Below are 18,738 nucleotides of genomic sequence, written 5' to 3' on the forward strand. Positions count from 1 at the left end.
TTGCTTCCTGGAGATGACTGGTGTGGTCCAGAAGGAGGTGGAATGAGACCTGGTAGAGGAAAAAGGAGAAGGCAAGCTGCAGGGAGAGGGTGTCTCAGGCCCTCTTGCCCCTGGAACTCACCATAACAGCTTTTTAGGGGCCACTATTTGGCAAGCATGTTCCTGCCAGGTCACATACTGAGTCTTCCTGGACATAAGGATAGAGAATGAGACAGCCAGGCAAACCCCACTGGCTTCTCAAAGTGCCCACTGGTCAGGTGTTAATCACAGGGGAAACGGGGCTGGGAGAGGCACTGGGGGAGGGAGACATGGCAGAAAGCACTAGGAGTGTGGCGCCTGAGCTGTTTACAGCTTCAACACACCTTGCAACAGCCATGTTTGAGGTGGCAACAGGACCTTTCCCTCTCCTATTTTCCCCATAATATAAGTCCTTTTGGTTTCCCAGACTTCCTGGTGGAGCACTGCCCCAGGGCACCAGCAGAGTAGGGTATCTGGGAACCTAGCTCAGGGGGACAGGGTCTCTGGCAGATGTGTGAAGACACAGTGAGCACCTGTGGGACAACGGATTCAGCCCCCTATCCGAAGCTGGTAACCACAAGGTGGGCGTATTTTCCAGGATATCCTGCCCTGGGCAGAGGCTACTTGCTGTGGGGCTGGCTGAAGCCCCTACCAACTTTGAGTTTTGTGATTCAGTGACACCACAGTCACCAAGGTCCTAGCCTGAGTCAGGGACTGAGAAGTAACCCCCACTGAGCAAATGCTAACTGTGTTCCAGACACCTGTGCCTGACTTCACAGCTGCCCTTAAGACAGGACCGTCCTCACCCACTGGCCCAGGCAGCTTCCCGCAGCAGCATGGGGTGACTGAAGGAGCATCAAGCTTTCCAGTGCCGCTTGAGATCACAGGCTTAACCTTAAGGGAAGGGTCCTCTATGGTGGGCATCAGGTTCCCACTGGTACCTGGAAGTGGGTGAGAAGCCAAGGAGCCCAGGGTCCCCCTCCTCTTTGGGATAATGGGGACAGAGCTGGGGACCAGACTGTGACAAGGTCTTGTTTGTGTGTTTGTGGGATTTGAGTTTCTGTTTTGTGTGATAATCACTGACAGGCCTTCCCAGCTAGAGCTGGGGTGGGCGCAGGCCCAAGGCCTGCCACCCTCCGGGCAGGTATAAGAGCCAGGCAGGAGAGCCTGGGGCAGGCTGAGGCAGTGGTGCCAGACTCCCGAAGGGGGATAGGAGTTCAGAGCCACAGCTGCTGTGTACAGATTGTCAGGTAGGTAGGGCCTGCTCTGGGTGTGGCCCGCTCTCTGGGGGACCAAGCAAGGGTGCAAAGGAAATTGGGAGCTCTGGCTTGACAAGGTAAGCCCCCTCCCCAACCGACCTCCTTAGTGGCCCCCAGGTGGAGGCTGAGCAGTGTCTAGACAGGGATTTGGGATCTCTAAAAGAGGCAGGGGGGACCAGGGTAACAAGCAATGTCATTTATGCTGCCCTGCTAAATGCCAAGTGCTGTGGGTTATTTCATGGAATTGCGGAAGAGATGATAGGGGCCTGACTTTTCATCCCAAGCCTTCAGGGATTATCTCTATTTATTTTTTTATTTTATTATTATTTTTTAGACAGGGTTTCACTATGTAGCTCAAGCTGCCCTTGAACTCATGGTGATCCTCCTGCCTTAACCTCCCAAGTGCTGAGATTACAGGCATGCTCCACCACACCTGGCATTTTTATTTATTCTTATAACAGCCTTAGGATGTAGATATTAATATTTTACAGATGTAGAGAGTGAAGCAGAGATGTTAAGTAACTTGCTCAAGGACGCGTAACACATAGCCAAATGGTAAAACCAAGATTTAAACTCCTTGATTCCAGAGGCTGTACGTGTGTGTACGCACACGCACGTGAACACTAGGGATCAAATCCAGGGCCTTGGGCATAGTAAGCATGCACTGTACTACTGAACTACATCTCCAGCTCTACTAGTAACTTTTTCATTACAAAAAATTTTTTTGCAGTTCTAGGGCTCTATCCCAGAGCCTTGCACATGCTAGACAAGTGCTCTATCACTAAGCTACATCCCCAACCCAAAATGTTGTTTTTTAAAAGCTTTCATCTTTTAACCTGGGCACACCTTTTCAAGCTTCTGTTATGATTCACTCATTTGAGGAGGACCTGAATTGCAGATGTTAGTCCTGTGAGGGCTTCTGGAATGTCTGGTCCAATGTGTTAGATGTTACATGTGAGGAATCTGAGGCCCAAGGGTGCAAGTGAGCTTATTCGGTCATACAGGGAAGCAGAGGTCCTGGATCCCCAGCCTGGGCCTTAGGCCCTTCTTGCCACAGTCCCCAGGGTGAAGTGGAATCACAGCTGGAATTTATTGCACATGGCTAACGTGTGTTAGATGCTGAGTGAGGCCCTGAATGCTGCATTGCTCATAGACCCACCCAGTGACTACTGGGGCTGGGGTGAGAGGGAGCAAAGGGCAGCTGTGGGCATGGAGCCATCTGGGTGTGCCCTAGGCTCCTCCCTCTCATCTCCTGGCCTTGACTGGCAGCACTTCCTCCTGACAGGGCCGAGGACTGGTCACTGCTCAGCTGGCCACGACAAAAGATGAGAGGTCTCCGGTGGCGCTACTCTCGGCTGGTGAGGGTCCTGCTTGGCTGAGGCTTAGGGCTGGGAGGAGGCTGAGCTCTGGTAGGATGAAGCCTGGGTGAGGTCGGAGGCAGGCAGGTGACTTGTCCCCCTCCCACGTCCCTCCCCCACTGGCCAGGGGTTTAGAGCAAGGGCTGACACAGGGAACCTGAGCCTCCAGCCCCACAGTCCTGAGACCCTGAAGGGGGCAAACCACTGTTTCTGTCCTTTTATCCAGAGCGGGTGGCCCATGTAGCTCTGTCTAGAGCAAGGACCCTTTCTTAGGCCGAGCCTGGAGGACAGGGGTTGGGGGTGGGGTGTTGTTTCTCATACTCTGGTTTTTGTTTTTTTGGGTTTTTTTGGTACTGGGGATTTAACTTGGGTCCTTGCGCTTGTGCAACAGGCAGCGAAACCACTGAGCTAACCCCCGCCCCCCAGCCCTTGTTTCTCATTCTCAAAGAGGTCCTCCTTTCCACAGAAAGGCTGCTGTCCCTGAGGGAGATCTGCATGCACATGTCTGCACACTTGCATACACGTACACACGCTTGCACACTCAAGCACAGACCCCAGGACGGGGTTAGAAGCATGGCTGAATGAAGGAGTGGATGACACCACCAGCGTACAAGTCCACTGACACACACCTGTATTTACACAACCCACATTACCTCGAAATACAGACATGTAACACAAATTCACACTGAACATATTCTCTCACTGATCTGCCTGCACAACTATATTTGAGGCCAGTATGAAACTCGCATGGACAGACACATTTTACATGGACCTACACGTTGTAGTCTCACATGGGACTACATGCATGGTCTCACTAACTGCCATGCCATCCTCTGGGCCTCTTTGGCACAATCAGAAAATTAGAAGCACATTTTTAGGATTTTAGGGGAATTCAAAGAGATCATGGTGGCACGCATACAACACAGGCCTGGTCCAGTAGGGGCTGAATCAATGTCAGCCACAGTCATTGTCATCATTGGTATTGTCATTATTACTTCATGGACAAACACACCTGTTTGCTGCGCTCAGGGCTGGCTGCTCCCACCCTTCCTCCTTGCTTCCAGCTTAGAACTTGCTCCCCAGCATCCACCCTGGGTCCACAGCAAACAGGCAGGCAGACTGCAGGGCCCAGGGCCCGACTTCAGCGGAACTGGGCTGGGGTGTGTGCCTCTGGTCCGTGTGGGTAGCAGCCAGGGAGGAAGCTGGAGGACAGGCAGAGTCCTGGCTGTCGTGGATACTTTTGGATGTCCTGGGCTGGGCCAGGCCTCGCAGGGACCCTGGGCAGGGGTTAGGAGGTACCTGAGGCTTTCAGGCTCAGGAGCTGGCATAGGCAGGTGTCTCTTTCTCCCTCAACCACCAGGTCTCTCTGTGTCTTCGCAGCCCAGCCAGATGGAGGATGCCCTGTGTGGGGAGAATGGTGAGGAGGAGGAAGAGGATGAAAAGAATGAGGCAGCCTCAGCCCCTGTCCCCGATCCTGAAGACCCTGTGGAGCCCCAGCTGACTGAAGCCAGCCAGGTTCTGGGTGCCTCAGAGATTAGGCAGGTTCGGGCTCTGTCGCACACCAGGACTTCGGCCCTGGAGCTCTTCCTTACCCCAGCCACGCCCAGGGGCACTGGGGTCACTGCTGCCTTGTCCCCAGCACCCTGTCTCACCTTGGGAAGATCACTTCTTCTATTTGGCATTCTTTCCCTTTCTAATGAAACAGCCCAGTAAGACTAGCACTGCCTCTGCCCTTTCAGGATCTGGTGAAAGATAACTTTTTTTCAGCACTGGGGATTGAACCCACTGTCCTTCCACTGAGCTACATCCTTAACCATTTCTTATTTTTATTTTTTAAATTTTGAGACAGGGTCTTGTTAAGTAGTTAACTTACCTGGATTGGACTTGAACTTGTGATCATCCTGTCTTAGCCTCCCAGAATGCTGGGATTACAGGCGTGTACACTGTGCCTGGCTAAATGCACATTCTGAGGTGGCACTGGCCCGTGGGAACTGAAGATGGGCTTAGGGAGCTGAGAGGAGGGGCTCAGCATCTATTCTATTCTCTAGCCTTTGGCGACCAGGTGACCAAGGGGAGAGAGTACTGAGAGACACCTGAGCAGGGTTGGCTTCCTGGCTCTGCTACTCACCGTCCCTTGGGGGCTTTAGGTTGGTTGCCCCACATCCCAGGCTCAGTTTTTTCATCTGTAAAATGGGAACAGAAACTCTACCTCCAAGGGTTATTGCTGCCAGGTGTGAGGTCCACAGAAACAGTCAAGCACCTTGGCCACCTGCATGGTGCTGTTTGGCCCATCCTGGGATGGAAAGAAGGCAGCTGGAGGAGTATCCTTCACTCACCTCTATCCTTACCCGCAGCTCAGCCTCCACCTGCCCCCGAGGGTCACCAGCCACCCCTGGAGTCTGGCCTTTGGCACATCGAGGGATGGTTTCAGTCTGCAGAGATTGTACCGGCAGATGGAGGGCTGCAGTGGGCCGGTGCTGCTGGTCCTCAGGGACCAGGAGGGACAGGTGAGCTAGGCAGGGCTCTGTGTCTAGCCAGACACCACTGGGCCCTGCCCAGCAAAGCCTCAGGGACAAGATGGCTGAGGTGACAGGCTAAGTCACTTCTAATGGCAATGAGACCCAACACAGCCAGTCCCTCACTTGTTCATTCAATACCTCTGTCATATATCTATCTATCTATCTATCATCTATTTTGCTGTACTGGGGGTTGAACCCAAGGCCTTTGCACTGAGCTACATCCCCAGCCCTTTTTTTATTTTTTATTTTGAGACAGGGTCTTGCTAAGTTGCCAAGGCTAGGCTTGAACTTGTGATTCTCCTGCTTCATCCTCCCAAGTGTTGGAATTACAGGCGTGTGACACCACACCCAGCCCCCTCCCCCCCACCATAGTACTGGGGATTGAACCCAGTGTCTTTGCGCTGAGCTTATTCCCAACCCTTTGTGGTTGGTTGGTTTGTGAGACAATATCTTTCCAAGTTACTAAGCTGACCTGGCTGGGCTTGAACTAGTGATTCTGCTGCCTCAGCCTTCCAGAGTGCTGGGACTACAGGTGTGCACCCTGACACCTGACATGTCATCTCTTTTTTTTTTTTTATCAAAATCTGTACACTGGTGTTAAGTTGGGGTGGAAAGGAAATGTACCAAAATGTCAAAATAAATTACCTTGGGAAGGAAGAAAGGGGGATTGCAGATGGTATTTTCTGTTGTTGTTGTCTATAACTTGTATAAAGTAAGTATATTTAAGAAAAAGTGGGAAGGTCCTGACAGCCCAGAAATAGCCTTGGCCAGAGCTCTTCCTGTGGGGCTGAGAAAAGGGTGCAGCGGGTAGACCACAGAGGCTGCCCAGCCTAGCCCAGCTTGGTGGCCCCAAGGGTGAGCCGACATTACCGAGCCTGGTCAACGGGCTTTGCCGGAGGACCCCCAGCTCCCTTCCAGCTGTGAATTGCATGTTTTTCTGCTTTTCAGATGTTTGGTGCCTTCTGTTCCTCATCTCTCCGACTCAGCAAAGGTTTCTACGGTACTGGGGAGACATTCCTCTTCTCCTTCTCCCCACAGCTGAAGGTGATGCTCACACTTTCTACGTGTGTGTGTGTGTGTGTGTGTGTGTGTGTGTGTGTCTGTCTGTCTGTCTATGGCAGGACACAGCTCCAGGGTCCCAGTGCCCCCGGCTGATGGGGCAGGGTGCACCCTGGGCTTGTCCCTCTTTTAAGAAATGCTCCCTAGGTGTCCATACCCACTGACAGCTGGGCAGGGAGGGACGCTGCTCACCAGATGTAGGCTGGAAAGACAACATGGGCCCAAGTGCAGGTGGGCCTAAGGGTGTGGTGGCAGAAGAGCACATCCAGTGGCTTCTTTTTTTGGTTTGTTTTTTGAGTCAGGGTCTTACTACATAGTTCAGGCTGGCCTCAAACTCAGGGTGATCCTCCTGTCTCAGCCTCTCAAGGGCTGGGATTACAGGTGTGTGCCACCATGCCTGGCTCAGTGAATTCTTGGAAGCATGGGGTATGGGCCTCAGCTAAAGGGAAGGACAGGGTATGGGGAGGAGGAGGGGAACAGTCCTGCAGTGTGCAGAAAGGGGTCCTAGAAGAGGCCTGTTAGACAGAGGGACAGCCAGGCTATGTGGCCCCAGGCCTGTCCTCCCTCCCTGGAGTGCTTCTGCCTGTAGCACTCCATGCCTCATCCGGGTGATCCGGGTCCTCCAGGACTGGGGCTTTGCTGAGCTTGCTAATCAGAGGCAGGAGACATGGTACATGTGTGGGGTGGGGGTGGGGATGAAATTGGAGCACAAACCCCAGACTGAACAAGGGGTGGAGGAAGCCAGAGAGGCCTGAAGGTGGTGAGCCAAGGTGGACTCCATGGAGCAGGGGTCTCCTGAAAGTTGAGGACATGGAGCAGTGACAGCAGTTGAACAGTGTCAGAAGACAGGAAATGTCAGGCAAGGGACATTAAAAAGACTGGAGACAAATTCCCAGAGGTGACTGGGAAACGGCAGTTGGAAACCCCTGCAGGCAAAGAGGAAAGGCACTGAAGGCAGAGTGGATGGGTCCGTGGGAGAAGGTGACCTTTAGCACAGAGCTGGGGAGGAGGAGGGACAACAGGCCAGAGCTCAAGAGACCTGGGCAGTAGGGGCCGGGGATTTGGCTCAGTGGTTTCACTGCCTGCTGCCCAAGCTCAAGGACCCGAGTTTGATCCCCGGCACCCCCCCCAAAAAAAGAGACCTGGGCAGTGAATGACAGGCACAAGGTGACTGGTGCCTGGTGTCTCAGATGGCACAAGCTGCCAAAGCTGGGCCTCTCTTATTTTTATTTTTGGCAATACTGGTAATTGAACCCAGGGCCTTGGCACTGAGCTACATCCCAGCTCCCTTTTAAAATTTTTTATTTAGAGGGCCGGGGATTTAGCTCAGTCTTTCCAGTGCCTGCCTCGAAAGCGCAAGGTCCCGAGTTCGATCCCCGGTACCAAAAAAAAAAAAAAAATTTTTATTTAGAGACAGGGTCTCACTAAGATGCTACGTTGCCCAGGCTGGGCTTAACTTGCAATATTCCTGCCTCAGCCTCCCGGAGTCCTGGGGTTACAGGTGTGCACCACCACGCCTGGCAGCGCTGGGACTTTTGAAAGAGAATAATAGCCCCAAATATCTTCCATCCAAGGATTCTCTGTCTCTGGGTTACTTATTCAATGATGCTACTGAGCCCTACATGCTTGGCACAGAGCGTACTGCTTTTTTTTTTTTTTTTTTGGTACCGGGGATCGAACTGGGGTCCTTGCGCTTGCGCAGCAGGCGGCGAAACCACTGAGCTAAATCCCCGGCCTGAGCGTACTGCTTTTACTACTAACAGACAACAGGTAACCAGTTTGCCACCTCCACAAACTGGTGCATTGAATTGTCACAACAATCCTATGAGCGCTTATTATCACTCCCATCCTACAGATGACGAAGTCGAGGTACAGAGCAGCTGGGTACAGTGCCTGCAATACAGAGCACCCGGGGCTGAGTGCAGAGCACAGAGGAGTGGCACAGCCTCTAGTGGGGGAATCACAGCGGGCTTCCTGGAAGAGGAGCTTCTGGAGCTGGATCTTGCTGGGCAAATCAGAAGTATCAGGTGGTGGAGGGTGCAAGGGAGTCAGTCCCCTTGGAGCTGTGCAAAGGCACAGAAACTGGAGAGAAGAGAAAGCATGTTTAGGAACTCAAGAGGATGGGAGGGTCAGGATGCGTGAGGCAAGCATCATACTGCTTGGCACTGTCACAGCAAGTCCTTAAGAAATCAGACTTGCTCCTGGTTTGTTCAGTGGATGCAGAAGCAGTTCCAGGTGCTCTGGTTTGCTATGAGGGATCTCCTTTCCTGAATGCAGGTGACAGCATCTGCAGAGACACCCAGCACGAGCCACACGCTCACAGGAGCAGGGACTCCTTGCTCGGGGCACCGAACCTTTCTGGTGCACAGATCCCCTGCCAGACTGGCCTCCTTCGCCCTTCCCCAGAGATAGGCCAAGGTCAGGCTGCGTGGACAGCCAGCTGGAGGCTTAGCCATCACTTCTTGCCTGCCTGTGTTCCTACACTGGGACTCTAAAGTTCTAGAATTTTCTGTACTGGCAACTCTTTTGCTGGTTCCTCTTCCTTTTTTTTTGTAGGACTGTTGAACTCAGGGCCTTCACACTGAACTATAACCCTAATCCTTTTTAAAATGTTTTGAGACAGGGTCTCAGCAAGTTGCTCAGGTGGGCTTGAACTTGTGATCCTCCTGCCTCAGCCTCCCAGAGTGCTGAGATTACAGGCATGCGCCACCATGCCCAACTTCTCCAACCTTTTTAACATCAGAGTTCAGTTTTTGGTTCTCTTCTCTAACTGCGCATTGTGGCTCTCCCTGCCATCCATGGGCCGATGGCCTCTTTCTGAACTCCAAGCTCACATATATCCAACTGCTCCCTAGCATCTCTGCCTGGATCTCCAGCACAGCATTGCAAACTGAGCTCCTGTCTGTCCTCCCCCTCCCCTCCCCCTCAGCGGTTATGGCACCTCTGTCTTTCCTGCTGCTATCAAAAGTCTCAGGGTGCCCCTTACCTCTCTCTCATACTCCACATCTGGACTGACAGCTCTGCTCCATCCATATTTAGAATCTTTCTCTAAGCATGGCCTTTGCTGTCATCTTGGCTGAAACCTCCATTGTGATTGTGCAGCCTAACAGGTCTCCCTGCTTCCACCTTCAGTCATCAGAATAACTGGAGTGATACCTTTGAAAGAGAAGTCAGGACATGCTGTTTCCTGGCTTCCTTTTTCATTTGGAGAAAAGCCGAAGTGTGTACAATAACTTTCTGGTCCTTACACTTTCTGATCTTCTCTCTAGTATTGTTTCTTGCTACTTTCCCTTCCCCTCACTCTGCTCCAGCCACACTGGTGTAAGCTGGCTCTCAAACACACTGGCCTGCTCCTGCCTCAGGACCTTTGCATGTGCTGTTCTGCCCCAAATGCTCTTCTACTGGATCTGCACATGGCTTGGTTCTCACCTCCTTCAGGATTCTGGGCTCATGTCTCCATCTCAGTGACTACACTCCCTCACTTAAACTTAGCACACCTGAAAACCTTCATTGCCTTTCTCCGTGTCATTTCTCGCCTTAGCGTTTTTTCACCATGACATACTCACCTCTAACTTTCTGATCTGCCTGTTCTCACTAGAATAGGAGTCTTTAAGGCAGAGATTGTTGTCTGTTGTATTTACCATTCTGCTCAGTGCCTAAACTATGCCTTGTGCATAAGTGCTAAAACAATTATTGAATGAAATAAATGATTTTCCTCCCAGAGGATCACTACCTATCCTAGTGTTATGGAATCCCATCTTTTCAAAAATTGGTTAATTCTTGCATATCTTTGGTCTGTTGCCACTTCCTGTGTTCTTCACAAATTCCCAGGAGTTCGTCATTTGATTTCTATCCCAAGCAGCACCATGAACTTTATCTTAATTTCTTCCACAGAGTATTTCTCATCCTCTTTCAACCCTGAAGGTCATGTCCTTGAAGAAAGTAGAAGAAGCACTGAATGCTTCTGTCTTCTTGTTACATATTATCTCATCCCTTCTGAGCCCAGGACTGAACTTTTCTTTCTTCCCCAGTGCTGGGGACTGAACCCAGCGTTTCACACATGCCAGTGCTCTCCACTGAGCCACATCCCCAGCCCCTTTTTTGTTTTTGAGCCCTAGGCTGGACTTAAGCTTGCACTCCTCCTGTCTCAGCCTCCCAAGTAACTGAGATTACGGATGTCAAAGCCATGCCTAGCCAGGAATTATCTTTTAGTTGGTCTGTTTTCTTAATTAAAATTTTCACTGCTTGTAGTAATTTTCACAACCATCTATAGGCAATAATACTTTATACTTCTGTGGCCCTTTGAAAATCCTCTGGTCTAATTGATTCTAGAACCTTCTATTAATTCAACAACTATCGCTAGCACATGACAGGCAGGAATATGGGGAATCAGGGCAGGAATAAGGGCACACTGGTACATGACAGTCATCTCAGGGGGAAGCTGAGGAAAAGGCACCAGGGCCAGGAGGAAGAGGGACGCTAGATAAGGAGGTCCAGGAGTCCCTCTGTGATGACACCTGGGCTGAAAGATAAGATGTGGGCCCCTGAGGACCCTGGGTGAGAGCAGACTGGGCAGAGGGACCAGGCTGTCCAAGGACACAAAGGCCAGTGTGAGGCAGACCAGAGGAAAACCGAGCGAGGGCAGGAGTGCTCTGGGCTGTGGGAAGGAGTCAGAACTTGTCCCATCACAGTGGGAAGTGGGGTAGCTTCAGGCAGAACAGGGACAGCATGACTCAGGTTTTGACAGACCACTCAGGTTGCAGGGTGGAGACAGGCTGTAGGCAGGAGAGGGGACGCTGAGACCAGGGGGAGGCTGTGATCCTCGCAAGAGTGAATGTGGGCAAGGGCAAGAGGTACGAGGAGGTCACGGGGTGACCTGGCTGTGTGGCAGCACCAGAGGGCAGGCCAGCCTGGTGTGACCTCCAGAGAGGGCATGAGGTGGTTAATGGCAGCATCAGTCCCAACTCCTGGCCTAGACTTTTCTCCCTGTTTTTCCAGTGGGAAGGAGGAAGCTTTGGAGGTTTGGGCTGTGCCTGGAGCAAAGGCACTTCGCATATAGACTGTGGGAATGCAAACTTGAGGGCGCCAGCAGGCTGATGTCTCAAGAGCTTGGAGCTGAGTGCACTTCCTGCCGCAGGCCAGCCCTGGAGGCTCCATTCCTTCCATGACACTGCCACCCAGTGGCCTGGGGTCAGATTGCAAGGGCAGGACTCAGTAACCCAGCCTTTCCCTTTCACCCAGGTCTTCAAGTGGACTGGGAGCAATTCATTCTTTGTGAAAGGAGACTGGGATTCACTCATGATGGGCAGTGGCAGGTATGTGTCCTGGTCCCTTTCCCCCTCCTGGAAGGTACTGTGGGGCTTGGCCGGCCCAGATGGACAGGAGAGGCTGGTGGTTCACTTTCAGGGCCAGTCCTTCAATATCACTGCCCACCCTGCTCTAAAGGATCCACGAACCTCACATCAAGCTGCATACAGTTGGTGACAGCTTAGTCTGGATTTCTATAATTTTGGGAGCATCCATGTGGTTGGATGAGGCTAGACAAAAAATTTACCAGTCAGCCCAGTAATTGTAGGCGATATAAATCATTAGAGGAAGGCAAGCAAGCCGCACCTGCCCAAGAACCCAGCCCGAATGCACGTGTGAGCCTATGCAAGGACGAGAGAGAGGTGGAGAGAGTTAGGGAAAAAGCCTGGTCTCAGGTGTCTCCTCCGAAGCAGAAAAAAGCTTGGTCTCTTCAAATTCAGGCATATTAATAAGTTTTACCCTGAGGGTAAAGATGAAAGCACTGATTAGTACCAGGCAAATTCTCTGCTTCCCCAGCTGCCTGAAAAGCCTCTCCTGAGAGTCAGCTTGGCAAGAATTCGTCAGTCAGTGCTGATTTGCAGTAATTCACTTCCTGGCTCCAGCTCAGGTTTCCTGTCAAAGGCAGGGGGGATTAAAATGTTCCAAATGTCCCCAAACTGGGCTGTAATGGTGTACCATTACACATATTTGCTAAAATCACTGCATTGCTTTAAAAATGTTCTACCCTGTAGGGAACAACATGCTGCAGAAGTTGGGGTAAATCTGTTTAAGGGAAAATAACAAGGGCTGCGATGATGGTAGCCAAGGGCTGCTGATGGTAGCAGATTCTAAAGGCCTGACACATAGGATTGAGCCAGGCCCAAATGTCCTCTCTCTAGTGGCCAGTTTGGGCTGTGGTTGGATGGAGATTTGTATCATGGGAGAAGCCACCCCTGTGCAACCTTCAACAATGAGGTGCTGGCCCGGCAGGAGCAGTTCTACATCAGGGAGCTGGAGGCCTGGGTTCTGAGCTGAGGCCCTGCGCAGCAGCATTCTGGGCTGCAGGTATGTGGACCTGCTTGTGGGTGCCATCCTGGCCTTCTGTACCCAGGACAGCCTCTTCTGCTTGGAGCAGAAGGTGAAGTGCCCACACATGGACTGTGCCTGTCTGAAAGCTCCTCATGGCCTAGGGACGCACGTGATGGGGCAAGCGCTACTTCCTACAGAAGTAACTTTAGAGGTGTCAAAGACACTTGCTCCTTGCCCAAGAAACAGACCCTCATGAAAACTATCTTAGAGGAATTCTACAAATAATGCAACATGTTTATTTGCAGAAAACCAGAGCACATTAAAAATTAAAACTGTCTAAAATTCAACTCCTCTCAAACAGTAACATTTTCATGTATATGGTTCCAAAAAATTTTCGATAGGTATAGATATATAAATATAGATATACACACACACAAATGGGATGTTGCTTTGTATGTTTTAGAAATCACTTTGAAGAATACTACCAAACTTCAGAAACCTGTGCTTAGCCAGTGAAACTAATAAAGGCTCAAGTAGCATCCTTCCTTCTCCTGCTCTAGTGCCTGTTCTAACAGCTGTGGGATTTTTGCATCCATTACTTGATTTCACAGGGAAGACATAAAAGCAGCAAATGAACAATATGCATATTTGGGCAAAGAAACCGAACCATTGTAGAACTCAACTTCAGACAGGTTAAAAGAGAAAGGAGAGCCAGAGATTTAGCTCAGTGGTGCCGCCACCTGCCCCGCAAGCGCCAAAGACCCGAGTTCAATCCCCAGTACCAAAAAAAGAGAGAGAGAAAGGAGTATGTTTTATGGCCAACAGGAATTCTGCAAAATAAGAAAACTGCATATCCTTTCCCACACCAGTGCCTGCCTCCTGCCAGAAGAAAAAATGCTCTAACTTGCCCCACTGCTCAAGAAAAAACAGCTACCCGGGACCATATTATTCCCACCCACCCTGGCAGATCCACCATAGACAGTGTTGAGATACCAGGAAGGATGTGGGTGGAGTTCTATGGGAGACACAGTCCTTTGCAAGGAAGGGTCCAAGCTGGGCACCTGACCGTGAAGGACAAAGTAGAGGAGCACACCTCTGGCTTCAGGATGGACACACATTCACATAACTTTATTGCAGCTGTTTTCCACACCAGTTAAGTAACCGATCCCTTCAAGCTGAAGTTCTATTTGCATTCTTAAAGTGACAATATTCAGTAACTCTAGAGACTAAGCTGTTAAAATCTCCCTTTTTATACAGACTTACGATGTTTCTTAAGAAAAATTTAGACTTGTAAATGGCACATGGCTCTGGTAATTAAAACAGCTGCAAACAGCATAAAGTGCAGTCTTATAAGGAACAAAAGATGTGAACAAAACAGATTTGTTTTTCGGATAACACAATGATACAGTATAGGACTACAAAATTCCAGAGTAAAACCACAAATGACTTTAAAATCAAGTTGGCAAAAAGAAAACAATTTTAAGAAAGTATCACATTCTTGAACTTGAGTCTGGGCACATGAAGTTGAGGCCTACAGTTGCCTCCCCTGATGTATTAGAGGTGCCTGGCTCGGCAGACACAGGCTGGAGCCTCACTTGTGCATCAATGAGTGTCCATCCCCCAACCCGCACAGCATGGGGAGAGAGGACGGTTCTATCTATGCACCTAGGAAAGACAGTTGCCCTGATTCTCTACTGAGGGATGGAGGCCACGATAACACAGGACAGCAGACTCCAGACGCTTCACTGAGAGAGGACAGAACAGAGTCTAGTTACACAGTGCAAAGTGACACTTTGGTAATCTGCTGTCACTACCTTGGGGAGTGTCAAGAGGACATCAGTGTGTAATAAGTTAGGGGCTCATGGCCTCTGTCCCCACTGCCTTGCATCTCCAGCACCCTCTGGTCACCACCCTCTTTGGCTCCAACTCCGGACCTTACTGTTGTTGAATTTCTACACCTTGGGGAGTATGGGGCAGGTTCCCTGGGCACAGCTCCCTGCTCAGCCAGGGTGGTACCTACGCCATGGCTGGGAAAATCAAGTTACAAAGGGAAACCTGGGACCCACTGGGTAGTCCTGAACCTCAACAAAGGCAGTGCAATCCAGTCTGCTTTGAAACCCATAAAATGCACACCAGTGAAAACAGGCCCAGGTGAGAGTGATCCCAAGGACAGTCCTTGTGATGTCCCAAGGCATTCCCTGGACAGACTCAGTGAGCAGGCAGGGGGTGGGCAGTCCATTCTAGGCTGGGGAGAGGTGAGGCCCTTGAGCTGGGGCAGTGAGGACTCAGGAAAGAGAAATTGTCTGGGATCACAACTGACTCAGACAGCAGCCTGGTCTGCTTCTGTGGTCTCCTAAAAGGGAGCTTTATGCTCTAGTTAAAAGGAGGCCTGCACTGGGGATGTGGCTCAGTTCAGTGGTAGAGCACTGGCCCAACATGCATGAGGCCTTGGGTTCCATCCTCAGCACCAAAAAAAAAATAAAGAGGTCTGAATCCTCAGGTCCTCTCACCAAAGAGGTAGAGCCTAGTCCTCCTCACTTCCTACTGTTTGCCCCAACCTGGCAGCTTATGGGGGCTGGGAGAGTGAGGGGAGGCGTCCTTCCTTTGATCATGTGAGGAGCACTAGCCTCAAACTTGGGGTGATGGGCACCTCTTTAGGGGCTAGGATTTGTTTTCTTTTTAACTATGTCTGTTCATGACAATTTCAACTTCAAATTTGTACCTTTGCCTCATTTCTAAATTAAAAAAAAAAAATCATCGGTCATAAGAGATTAGATTTAAAAAAGTTGTTATTCTAAGAAAATAGACTACTAAAGGAGAAAGGTTAGTAATGTTAAAAATAGGCAAAGTAATTCTTTTCATAATATGTGTAACAAGATTTGCCTAATACTTTTTTGTTTTTTTGAGTAAGAATTACTTTCCTTCAGGATGATACAAAATAAAAAACACTAGTTACTAAGTTTATGGAACTCTATGATTAAATCCCCCAACTTGTGCTAGAAGAGGGCCTTTTGTAAACAACCAATTGCAATCATTCACATCAAGTCGTCCTCAAGCAACATGGACTCATCCTTATGCACTGTGGAATCATCCTTAAACAGCTGGACTCTGGATCTGGATGCTTCTGGGGGGTGAGCTGGACTGTAATTCCACTCTGGTTTTCGAGGTGTTATAAGGGGGGCCACAATATCACCATCCTAGCAGAAAGAGAGAGAAAAACAAGGAATAGAGAAAAGCCAGTTTCTGTCATTTCACTCTAAGAGAGTGTCTCAGGCACACCACCCCTTGGTTTGCAGCTAGACGGCTCCTAGATAGATTTACTCTCAGGAAACGCCAAGTGATATATGCCCCATGCTTGGATTAAACAGGAAACACCACAGACCTAAGTTAGTAAGGCCTTCATGAAAAAAGCCATCAGAGCGCTCTCAAGATGACGGGGCTGGGATGTAGCTCAGTGGCGGAGCACTTACTTAGCAGTTGGAAGGCCCTGTGTTTCACCCCCAGCTCTGGGGTGGGGTGGTGATAGGGGAGCTGGAAGCAGCATCCCTCTGCTCAGGCCTGTGCACTCCTTCTCCACACACCTTCTTAGAACACAAACTCCTCATTTTTCCAGGAGAGAGAGAGGAGCTGCATTGGATCTTTGCTTCTCTTTTCCCTGATTCCCTCTGAAATAAATGGCCCAGGTCTATGAGATGGCAAGAAAAGGGGGAAGGAGAGGATGTACCTGCTAAACATTAATTTTCTCTGCAGTTAAAGCTCTAACTTTTGCCCCATCAGCATCTACTCCAGCTCATCTACCCAAAATGAGGGCTGGCTTCAAACTGAAGGAATACTACTGACCTGAGAGCAGACAGTGTAAGCAGCAAGGCCCTCCAAACCCTGACTCTGTACTTGTCCACTTTAGAACTTGCAGTTAGATTCTCTATGGTCACATGAAGGCTCTGTGGGAGCCCTTATTACACTAGGAACAGAATGCGGTAGGACACTGGGCTCCTTTGCTGACTGGCCTTCAGGCCCTCTTCCCCCTTCTTCCACTCCACTCTCATCAACCACCCTCCCCAGCTCCTATACCTACTGGCTTCCAGAGAAAAATTAATGTTCAGCAGGTACATCCTCTCCTTCCCCTTTTCTTGGCATCTCATAGACCTGGGCCATGTATTTCACAGAGGACCAACCAAGAGAGAAGCCAAGGTCCAATGGGAGGTGCAAATGGTTCTCACACTACAAACATACACAATAACAAGGACACAGACCAGAGGGGAGAGGAGGAGAGGGCCAGGGTATTTCCCCCACTTCTCTGGCACAGGCACCAGCATCTGTGACCCTCTGTGGGTCCAGCTTCTCCAAGGGCCCCGGCTCCTGGACAACCACCTGTTCCTTTGGTCTCTCCTAGGAGGCAGTAGCAGCTTCCTGCTGTTGTCTCACTGGCCTCCATTTGCTCTTTTAGCTCTGCCAAGACTTTTCAATCTCATCACTTGTGTAAAATTCCTTCTGTTGAACTACACTGGATCTGACTTGATAGAGCTTTTAAAAGCTGATGTTTAATGGCCATGGTCTCACACTTGCAGACCTGCCTATGTCTAAGTCAACATTACTCAAAGTCATCTCTATCACATTTCCTTACTTTGATTTTTTTTGGGTTTTTTTTGGTACTGGGAATCAAACTCAGGGCCTTGTGCTTGCCAGGCAGGTGCTGCACTGCTGAGTTATATCCCCAGTCCTCCTTACTTCTTTTTTTAAAATTTTTATTCTTATTAGTATACATTTGCAGTATATAATGATTATATTCATCAAGGGGAGTTAGTACATGTATATAACACTTCTGGTTTCAACACAGTGAATGTTATAAATGCAAACTTAAAGATGCTACTCTCCCTGATTCAATGGCTCCCAGCTGCTCTTGGCTGACTGAACTCAGTAGAAAACTTCAGACAGCTCACACTCAATGCTCCTCCCTGAAAGGCACCATATCCTCTCTCATCTTTTGCCCCAACCCATGCTGTCTCTGCCTCAACACCTCTCCCAACCAGTTATAGAGCTCTGCCTGCTCACTGACTCTTTAGGTCTCAGCTGCTAAGCTCTTCCTTAGATAGGATTTTCCCAATCAATCAGGTCTGGCTAGATCTTCCTCCTTTCTGTTCCTCTCAGACTCTGTACTGGCCTATTCCAAAGCACTTACCATGCTACTGCAACTGTCACTGTCTCGTGTGCTTGTTATCCCCAACTAGAGCGACACCCAGGGGACTAAGGAACTACGTGTGTCATAGGTACTGATCCATCCCTGATACTTAATACAGAGCCTGGCAAAAAATATTCAGTGAGTGAATGTGTCTAGATTTAAGGCAGTTATTACCCTATCACCACATGTTAAGGCCCTGCTTCCAGCCTCCTCAAGTTCCAATCCATCTGCAGCTAGTGTGGTCAGTGTTTTAGTTAACACACACAATAACAAGGACACAAGCAAATAATTCCAGCAGCAAGGTAGGCCTTGGGTACTCTCAATGATTCCTTCTCACTGCAAATAAGAAAAAAATCCTCTTCCTTAGCCAGTTATCCAAGGTTCTGCATCATAGTCCTTTCTTCCTACTTGACTTTTCACCACTTGACAATAAGAATCTTATATTGTGACCAGAGAGGTCTCATGGTCCCTTCACTCTTGACTTGCTTGTTTCATGTTTCTGCTTATGCTGCTCCCATAGTAAGACATATTTGCCTTCTTCCTTTACTCAGCCTGGTGCAATCTGGCTCCTGGGTCGGCAGCTCCTCCCTCTTCACATGGCTTCCCCACAGCTAGACAGCACTCGAATCTCTCAGAGCAAACCTCCTTCACACCGTGGCACTTGATTTAGCACTGACTTACTGAGATGCTCTTTCACGCTGGGCCCTGGGCTTTGTTCCCCTTTGCACCCGATGTTCAGGGAAAAAGGCAACTATTCCTGGAGGTAGAGTGCTATAGCCACCGCTTGTCAATTACATTCACCCAATCAGTCAACTAGTATTTTTTTTGAGACAGGGTGTCACTATATAGTTCAGCCTGGCCTTGAACTCTCTATGTAGCCCAGGCTGACCTCAAACTTGCAGCGATCCTCCTGCCTCAGCCTCCTGAGTGCTGGGATTACAGGTGTGTGCCACTACACCTGGCAATCAACCAATATTGAATGGCCACTTTCTCTAAGCTTGACATCTATGGGATATCAATAGGGACAATTT

At 49.8% G+C, this 18,738-nt stretch overlaps 2 protein-coding genes across 9 annotated transcripts in view; one reads left to right on the forward strand and one right to left on the reverse strand.

Moving 5' to 3' along the window:
- The first annotated feature begins 479 nt into the window (after nucleotides 1-479).
- On the forward strand, nucleotides 480-15,030 carry Tldc2 (TBC/LysM-associated domain containing 2). Of its 8 annotated transcripts, none has more exons than XM_021246842.2 (7): nucleotides 482-599; nucleotides 2,563-2,635; nucleotides 4,016-4,150; nucleotides 4,990-5,142; nucleotides 6,103-6,198; nucleotides 11,455-11,528; nucleotides 12,399-15,030. In XM_021246842.2, the coding sequence occupies exons 1-7, from the start codon at nucleotides 529-531 to the stop codon at nucleotides 12,532-12,534; spliced, it is 738 nt and encodes a 245-aa protein (XP_021102501.2). In that variant the 5' UTR covers nucleotides 482-528; the 3' UTR covers nucleotides 12,535-15,030. The 8 variants fall into 8 exon arrangements, with proteins under 8 accessions (XP_087045263.1, XP_021102501.2, XP_087045262.1 ...); XM_087189138.1 differs by lacking the exon at nucleotides 482-599 and adding an exon at nucleotides 1,110-1,268 and having other exon boundaries at nucleotides 3,996-4,052; XM_087189135.1 differs by lacking the exon at nucleotides 482-599 and adding an exon at nucleotides 1,110-1,268.
- Nucleotides 13,629-18,738, reverse strand: part of Samhd1 (SAM and HD domain containing deoxynucleoside triphosphate triphosphohydrolase 1) — a 58,360-nt gene continuing 53,250 nt past the window's right edge. The window contains exon 16 of the mRNA XM_004867815.3: nucleotides 13,629-15,725. Coding sequence (XP_004867872.1) covers nucleotides 15,564-15,725 — 162 coding nt within the window. The 3' untranslated portion in view covers nucleotides 13,629-15,563. The remainder of the gene's footprint in view (nucleotides 15,726-18,738) is intronic.

This window comes from Heterocephalus glaber, unplaced genomic scaffold (genome assembly GCF_053883595.1).
Source record: "Heterocephalus glaber isolate CG9 unplaced genomic scaffold, H.glaber_assembly_v1.0 deba00001532, whole genome shotgun sequence".
In the NCBI taxonomy this organism is placed as follows: domain Eukaryota; kingdom Metazoa; phylum Chordata; class Mammalia; order Rodentia; family Bathyergidae; genus Heterocephalus; species Heterocephalus glaber.